Source organism: Onychostoma macrolepis, chromosome 05 (genome assembly GCF_012432095.1).
Source record: "Onychostoma macrolepis isolate SWU-2019 chromosome 05, ASM1243209v1, whole genome shotgun sequence".
Classification (NCBI taxonomy): domain Eukaryota; kingdom Metazoa; phylum Chordata; class Actinopteri; order Cypriniformes; family Cyprinidae; genus Onychostoma; species Onychostoma macrolepis.
Window position 1 is genome coordinate 34311741 of NC_081159.1, and position 9606 is coordinate 34321346.

The window sequence follows — 9606 nt, forward strand, 5'->3', positions numbered from 1 at the left end:
TGGCCCTGGACCACAAAACCAGTCTTAAGTTGCTGGGGTATATTTGTAGCAATAGCCAAAAATTCATTGTATGGATCAAAATTATCGATTCTTCTTTTATGCCAAAAATCATTAGGATATTAAGTAAAGATCATGTTCCATGAAGATATTTTGTAAATTTCTTACCGTAAATGTATCTCAACTTAATTTGATTAGTAATATACATTGCTAAGAACTTCATTTGGCCAACTTTAAAGGTGATTTTCTCAATATTTAGATTTTTTTTGCACCCTCAGATTCCAGATTTTCAAATAGTTTTATCCCAGCCAAATATTGTCCAATCCTAACAAACCATACATCAATGGAAAGCTTATTTAGTCAGACTGGTTTTGTTGTCCAGGGTCACAAATGGCTCTTGGTAATAAAAGTACATTTCAGTTTGTTTGTTTTTTTTTCTCCACTTTTGTACAATAAATATTTTGATACTTTGAGTTGTCTAAAGTAAATCTGGGTCCTGTACCATGATGGTAGATGAACAAATTCAGAGTTACAGGATTAGTTTCGAGTTGACAAAACCAAACCACTCCAATCTGGCTTTGTTGGTACCATGATGCTGATCATCAACTTTCTTTGTCAACTCAGGCTTTTATCCTGAGTTTGTGGCACACATGCACATGAATGTGCGACATCAGTGGCGAACAGCCAATCACAAGCCTTGGTTAAAGGTTTTGCAAAAGGTTATGAGATTGAAGAATATGATTAATTTAAATGCATTTACAATGAAAAAGTACTTGTTCGTGAAAGAGGACAAATAAAATAAATTATCTTGCTTTATCAGTGCAGTCACAAGTGAAACTTAAGTTAGTTTATATTGTTGGAAATATACAGCGATAGAGACGCGAACATGTAAGGTCACAGTCATTTTTAAAGCGTTATCTATTGATTCTACAACTTATTTATATTATATACAATCTGTATCTATTAACATTCATTTAAAATAAATGATTTATAATAACTGTTAAACTAAAATTGCTTGTGTGTAATGGATTAATAATAATATAAATCATATAAAGTAATGTAATTATCATTAAAGCCAGACCATTTTTTTTTAGTACTAGTGACCTTTAATTTGGAGCAAGATAAACTGGGGGAGTGACTTTTTTTGTGTCAGACGTGTCAGTTTGTTCACATCTGATTGGTCCAATTTCAGTTTGAGATCTCTAACTCAGAACATACACTCCACAGCTAACCTGCTCCGGGGCAGGTTAAGTTACTATGGCAATGAACGCAGCTAAAAGCCAAGCTACTTTCATGGTACCTAAAACCCAGAGTTGGCGCAAGCTAAACTGAAACTTACCTGACTAGCCAGCTAATCCGTCTTCATGGTACAGGCCCCTGAAATAAGACCCGTTGAGAACCACTGATTTTGCACAACATATGGAGTTAATTATTTTTTTTCTTCTCTTTTTCAGATGGTACAGAGTCGGCTTTAGAGTTTGAGTTTGACTCTACACTTGCAGTTTTGACTCTACGTAAGCCAGGGGTCAACGCAGCAGCAGACTGGACTGTAGTCTTGCGGTAACACAAGAATGACATGCAAACAACAGAGAAAAGATCAGCACTTAATATTACATGACCAGACACAAACATTACAAGATGAGAGACCAAACAGAGAATGGGAACATGCATGGAAGAATTGAGAAATCAGATGTTTTTAAGACCATATTTGTATGTGTTGAGATGAATATGAATGCAAACAAATACTGAGAAGCCATCAGTGAAGTACGGGACCAGCATGTTAAGAGAGGTGCTTGATGAGATTAACTCTGTGTATTTTCACGACAGGCTAAAATGTCTCATTTAGTCAGGCATTTGACAGTCAACCAATTATTAAATTGCTAATTTGAAAGTTAAAACAAAAATATAGAGGATGATGATGATTTATAGACTTAGTTTTTTTTTCTGTCTCGTGTCATGGTGTTGTGGCATTAAAAATGAATTTTAAAATTCAGAAATTAAAAATCATGAGCACTGAGATGTTTTCTTTTCATTTTTCACTGGGCAATAGTTTGTTAAAATTAAAAAGTAAAAATTATGAATAGTCAAAAATAATAAAAGTTTTGACATTAAAGAACAACATATCCTGATTAATAGTGGAATCTTATGAAACCAGTATTTCACTCCACAAAAAAAAAAAAATAGGCATTAGTAATATTTTATTACATATTAATAAATATACTTTAGGACCATTGTTTTAATGGCTTAGCTCATTTAAAACCAAATTCTCATTTGGATAGGAAATGTGACATTTTGTTGAAAACCTATTAAATGGACTACAAGGAACCATTTCCAAAAACTAAATGACCAATGAAAAATAAATGATTTTAGTTGGTAATATTTTAAAATGTATTAATAGATGTGTGTTATTTATACCTTTTGTTAACTAGAGCACAGAACCCATCAATGAAGTATTTAGTAGCAAGGTTTTGTTGTTAAAATTGTAAGGGAATAATAAGATAGAAACGGGCCTCTGTAAGGGTCTTTGAGGCTGTTGCTTGAAAGAGACTGGTGGGTTTGAGCAGCACAGAAACATTAAGACAAGCAAACAACTCGTTAAAAAAGAGCAACCTTGAAACACCGATTAAATTGCCCAAGTTTGTTCAACACTGAGCAGGCATCGATGAAATGAATTTATGAAAAAGAGTAAGGAAAATGAAGGACACAAAAACAGGATTGTCAAGCCGGAAAGTGTCATTGCAATAAATGTCTCTGGCGTAGGAAGGAAAGACTGGATGAAATAAAAGGCTCAACTGATGTTTGGTGTGTGTTTTATTTCTGTTCAGGGCACTGTTCTTGTATGTGCAAACACCTCGTATATTGAAAGGATAACTGTTCAACATTTTTAGAGATTTTTAAAAGCTACTGTTAATAAGTCAATGGCTTTCCATAAAAATGTGGCGTATTTACTTAGTTGCTTTTAAATGTATTTTTAAAAAGGTTATGTTAAACAGAGTAATGTCTTTGATAGAGCCACAAGGTTTATACTTTCTTTATCTATAAATGTTTTACTTAGTTAACTGCACATTAAGCTGCAATGGTGTGTTTAACATACAATCTGAATATAATAAATGTATAATAGTAATACGAATAAAAAATTAGAGTGACTATGTTGAAACCAGCTCCTGTAGTAACTTTGTAACAATAACCAGGCAGGTTACTTCATGAAGTTTTATTTATATTTTAAGTAATGTTCTAGGTTTAACAGTATTCATGGGCTATAAATGCATAAGTGTGCAGTTTGTACTTTTGTTAAAACACTTATATTAACTTTTCAAAGCAAAAATATGAATAGGATTTAGGGCTTCTGTTTTAATCTTCAATGTCACATGATCCTTGAAATCATTCTAAAATGCTTTTGTAACATTATAAATGGACTAGAATGATTTATGAAGGATCATGTGATACTGAAGACTGGAGTAATGGTGCGAAAATTCAGCTTTGTTCACAGCATTTACATATAGAAAACAGGTATTTTAAATTATAATACTATTTAACAATGTTACAGTTTTTACTGTGTTTCTGATCAAATAAATGCAGCCTGGGTCAGCATAAAAACCTAAGAGACTTGAAACACTCAAAAACATTTAAAGAACATTAAAATAAAAAATTGCTTGAACGTGAAGCAATTCAGGTTGCCTGGCAGACATCTCGGCATGGATGAAAGCACACCACCTCCAGCTCAACCTGGCAAAGACTGAGCTTCTTGTCTTTCCTGCCGCTCCAACTCTACAGCATGACATCACGATCCAGTTAGGTTCATCAACAATTACCCCATCAACTTCGGTCAGAAATCTTGGTGTAATCTTTGATGACCAGCTGACCTTCAAAGACCACATTGCAAAGACTGCTCGATCTTGCAGGTTTGCACTACACAACACCAGAAAGATCAGGCCCTTTCTGACGGAGCATGCTGCACAACTTCTTGTCCAGGCCCTTGTCATTTCTAGGCTGGACTACTGCAATGCTCTTCTGGCTGGACTTCCATCAAACACAGTCAAACCTCTACAAATGATTCAGAATGCGGCGGCACGACTGGTCTTCAAGGAACCCAAAAGAGCCCATGTTACACCTCTCTTTATCTCATTGCATTGGCTACCAGTCGCAGCTCGCATCAAGTTCAAGACACTGATGCTTGCTCATAGAACAACCACAGGCTCAGCACCCGCCTACATGCACTCACTATTAAGAATCTACATCCCTCCAGAAGTCTGAGATCTGCTAGTGAGCGACGCCTCGTGGTACCATCACAAAGAGGCTCAAAATCACTCTCCAGAACATTCTCGTTCACCATTCCTGGCTGGTGGAATGATCTTCCCACCCATATTCGGAGTACTGGATCCCTGTCAATCTTCAAGCAACAGCTGAAAACTCATCTCTTTCGACACTACTTGACTTCAACCTACACATAAAAAAAAAAAAAAAAATAACTCTTTCTCCTTACTTATTCCTTCCCTTGCTAGCTTGTACTTATTTAAACAATGCCTGAGACTTGGTGTTACAAGCACTTCCTTTGTCGAATTGCCTCTTCAAGATGAATCGCTTCATGTGTTCCCCAAATTGTAAGTCACTTTGGATAAAAGCGTCTGCAAAATGACTAAATGTAAATGTAAATGTAAATGTGAATGAAATCTGAGTGTGGAATCTTTTCACTCTCACTGAAACTCGAGATAGCGTGGATCCCTAGTGAAATGACTGGGTTTTGCCCACAAATTTCGCTGAGCATCAGTAAAAGTGCTATGTTGCTACTACTAACAAGACGACACTGTCACAAAACATTTGATGAACACAATCCAACTATTCAAGTCACTGGATAAATCAACTCAAGTCACCTTTATTTATGTAGCGCTTTTAACAATACAGATTGTGTCAAAGCACTTTACAGTATCAAATAGGAAAATAGTGTCAATAATTAATGACAAGATTAAACACTCAATTTTCAGTTAAAGGCATTTTGTCCAGCTCAGTTCAGTTTAATTAGTATCTGTGCAATCAAGTCGACGATATCGCTGGAAATTAAGTGTCCCCAACTAAGCAAGCCAGAGGAAATCAAAATCAGCACACAGCTTATTTATAGGCACTAACAAAGGCAGTGATGACATATTCTTGTAGGCCGACACATCAGTTCGCATCATTCTGATTCTTTCAACAAAATCCCAGTAGGATTTTTCCATTGGCTTTTGGATTACTGCAGAAAATATTGTAAAACGGACTCGCGGACGCTGGAAAAGATGGCTGCCTAAATTGTAGCTTCGCTCCTGATTGTTTAATAAATTGCTACCCTCCTCGATTTAAATTAAAGAATCTCTTAATTTAAAAGCTTAACACACGACTAACATGTCCGAGACTCCAGATCCAAAAGGACTTTCCACTTTTCGCAAGCTCGCGGTCACAGAAAAAGAAGAAACAAACTGCATCAGCAGCAGAAACGTCTTCTACTTCAACGGGGCAAACGGACCCAGTTTTGAACGGAATACGAGCGCTTAGCACCAGATTGGGGAATATCGATGGTCGTTTCAATGCTATATCGACCTCGGTTTCTGCAGTTCATGAGACTTAATCCAATTTGTTACAAAGAGTGTCTAAGAGTGAATCCCGCTTAATAGAAGCTGAAAACAGAATCTCTACCACAGAGGACGCTCTGCAGGCCCGCGAGAGTGAACTGTCTGCTTTGACGAAAACTGTAGCTGTGTCCGAAACAGCTCCCTATCCACTATAGTGCACTATATCGGGTGTCAGCCATTTTGTAGTGCTGTCCGAATTCTGAGTGAACGACTTCATTCCCTACATTCGTTCACTACTTTTTACCCACAATGCATTCTGATTTCGAGTGTACAACCGATGTACACTCGCTGAAGCACTATTTCCAACAATCCAATGCGGAGAACCGACGACGAGCTGGAAGAGAGAGCGGGAGCGAGCGAGTTTGAATGAGAGATGCCGTTTAATTTACAAAAATGATAATTTGGTGGATATTTAAAAATGTCATGCCAAAACGCTGCTCGGTAGAGTTGCAAGATACTCCAAACAATAAATACATAAAATTATGAACGTGTTAATGTGTTTTGTAATAGTATTTAATGATTATGAACATAGGCTATAAGCATTACAAAAAAAATTAATAATATACTGAAACCAAAGCTGATTACAATATAAATTAATATTAATTATATTAATATTATTTTTTAAAATATAAAAGTAGGCTACATAAGATGTTTTTGCAACAGCCAAGTCTCACGCGCAGGGTACACGTCACCGTTCGAATCCGTTCACTTCATTTCATTCACTCCTTCTGATATAGTCCACTCAACTGCCTTACACTATATCGGGATTAGTGAATGAGTGAACGAGTGAGCGATTTCGGACAGTGGATGACATAGAAAATCGAGGAAGACATAAGAATCGTCGGTTTACCCGAAAAAGCTGAGGGCTCTACTCCGCTCCCCCAATTCCTGAGGGAAATGATACCGAAATGGCTCGACCTCTCTTTTGATCTCAGGCTTGAGATTGAGAGAGCGTACCGATCGCTCGGACCTGCTCCAGGAGTCAGTGACCCACCACGAAGCGTACTGGTCAGATTTCTACAGGCAGCACTGAAAAAACCTTAGAGTGAAAAGATCTTTCAGTGGATGTGATGACGAAACAGAGGGAATTCGACGTTGTGAAGAAGATTCTAGTCGAAATGTTCCGTGGATTCGTGAACCCGACCAAGTTGCGTTGTCTTCATGATTCGGAGCTTCGCATGTTCAGCACTCCGGCCGCGGTGGAAGAGTTCATAGACACTTTGCAAGATAAGAGATAAAGGGATTTTTACTTATTCTCTCATCTTTACCATACTCGGAGGTGTAGTGACTTTAATTTTCTCAGGTTCTCACATGCCATTTATTCGTTTTTAATCTGTTCGGAACGGCAGATGTGACTGTTCATATTTTCCGTCATTGTTTCTTGTATGAGTAGCCTACTCCGAGATATTGTCTATTTTACTGGAGCGGATTAACGCAGCGTTTCTCAAAATAGATATGATCCTGAACCTTATGTTGGTAACAGGTATAACTTTTTTTTTTACCCGAGTCCAATGGGGTGCAGAGACCTAGGCTTAGGGGGACTTAGTTGGCCCTGTCAGTTGGGGACAGAGCCGGGGGTGGGGGAGAGGGAGTTGAGTTTTTGTTACCTGTTTTTTGATGTTAAAAATTTGCCCTTGAGAAACTTTTGTAGTTTTATCTTTTTGTTTAAAATTACATTAACAGTCTCTTATTTTCTCACACCTTTTTGTAATACAGAGCTCGGAGCTCGGCTAGATTTATGACATGGAATGTTAAAGGATTATGGCATGTGATAAAAAGGAAAAAGTTACTGGTGCCATGCTTCAAGAAACTCATCTATCGGATAGTGAGCATCTGAAATTGAATCGAGATTGGGTGGGTCAAGTGTTATTCTTAATGCCTAGCTAACCAGTTAGAGATCCTGAGGGTAGATTTATTTTGGTCACAGGCCTTATATTTGGCCAATGTTTACGCACCTAACGAAGACTCTCCCAAATTCATGTCCAAAATGATTTTGTTATTCAATGAACACTGCAAAGGTCTAGGAATCTGTGCTGGAGACTTCAATTGCATGATGGATGAAAGACTAGACAAATCTTCATCAGGTACTCTAGTCAATCCTAAATCCTCTTTGGTTCTCAAAAAATGATGTAAAGAGACCAGTTTAATTGATAGCTGGAGAGAAATGAACCTTCTCACAAGAGACTATACATTTTACTCCAATCCCCATGGTTCGAAGAATTGATTATATCTTTATTCCAAATACTCATTTTAATCTTGCATCTTTTAGTCAAATTGGTTCAATCGCCATTTCAGATCATGCTCCGGTTCAAATAGATATTACATTAGAAACCCCACGACCAAGAAGCAAGATATGGAAACTAAATTCTTCCTTGCTGTCCGACCCCAAATTTTGCAACGTTGTAAGGGACTCAATGCAAAATTATTGGTCAGATAATAAAAACTCTGTTTCCCCTGCAGTAATGTGGGATGCAGCTAAGGCTACAATACGCGGATACATTATTTCTTAAACTGCTGCACATAAGAAAGCCCTTATATCTACGGCAAGATTTAGAAAAGGAGGTTAAAAGACTAGAACACCTCCATAGTACAACCCCCACTCAACTGGTCTGCTTTATGCCTTGCTAGGGCCAAACTTAATCTTGATCACACTAACCATATTAAAAAACTACTGTTTCTTTCCAAACAGAATTATTATGAGCATGCAAACAAATCTGGTAGACTGTTAGCATATCAGATTAAAAGAAACAATCTGTGCAATCACAACATACGATCCTTTACTTATGATGCATTTCGATCCTACTATGAATCGCTCTATTGTTCACAAAACAGTGCCTCACAATTAGAATTTCAAACTTTTCATCGAGCATCACTTTACGCTGATGATGTACTTATATTTATGTCTAAACCAGAGCAATCTATTCCAGTATTATTGAAATGTATTTCTTATTAGTGGTCTTTCTGGATCCATTGCACTACCTTTAAATGTCTCTTCTTTAGAACATCTAAAATTAATTTCCCCTTTCCAGTTATCAGAAAATGGCTTCATATATCTAGGCATTTTCGTCACAGCTTCACTTAATGATCTTATAAATAATAATTATATTCCTCTTATAGAGAAAATCAAGCTTAACTTGAAAACATGGTGCATACTCCCAATCTCATAGGGAGAATAAATGTAATAAAAATGAATGTATTTCCCAAGCTTTTATATTTATTCCAATCCATACCTAGTTATTTAGCAAGTTCATTTTTCAAAGATCTCAATAAACACCTCTCAAAGTTTATCTGGAATAATAAAAGGCCACGTATCAAATTTTCCAAATTAATGAAGCCAAAAGATAAGGGTGGGACAGCTCTGCCAAATCTTCAGTTTTATTATTGGGCAGCCCAGATAACAAATATGATCAGTTGGTGTAGTGAGAGGACTGATTCTGTTCGGTATAAGATGGAAGAAACAGCTTGCGCCCCATTACTAATTAGATTTTTGCCATTTGTTAAGAACTATACAAAGATAAAAAAGGTTTCGGAACATTTTACCATATCAAACACTCTTCGAGCCTGGAGGGATATTAGGACATACTTAGGAATTTCTGTCTCTCTTTCCTTGTCTTCCCCACTTTCCTTTAACCCCGATTTGCCTTTAACGTCGCAGAAGATTGGTCTTTCAGCACGGCTGAAACTGGGAATATCTCAAATATCTTGTTTATTTTCAGAGGGCACCCTAAAGTCTTTCCAGCAGATTGTAAAGCAATATAAGGTTCCAAAGTCCAATTTTTACAAATACCTTCAATTGCGACATTTTTTAAAACCAAAGATAGACAAAGAAGAGTTGAGAACTGAAACAACAGACCTTTTACTGAATCCAATTTGTTTAAAGGGATTAATATCAAGGGCATATCTAGACATCTTGTCTAGTAATTGCACTTCTGCCTTGCTGGGACTGAAGGGTGTTTGGGAGAAGGATATTGGTCAAACCATTGAAGAGAATGACTGGGCTATTGTA

General features: G+C 37.0%; 1 protein-coding gene across 1 annotated transcript in view; it reads left to right on the top strand.

Annotated features, from left to right (window-relative positions):
* Positions 1–2793, top strand: part of ganaba (glucosidase II alpha subunit a) — a 31106-nt gene extending 28313 nt beyond the window's left edge. Inside the window, exon 25 of the mRNA XM_058774776.1 lies at positions 1452–2793. Coding sequence (XP_058630759.1) covers positions 1452–1561 — 110 coding nt within the window. The 3' untranslated portion in view covers positions 1562–2793. The remainder of the gene's footprint in view (positions 1–1451) is intronic.
* Positions 2794–9606: the final 6813 nt, after the last annotated feature.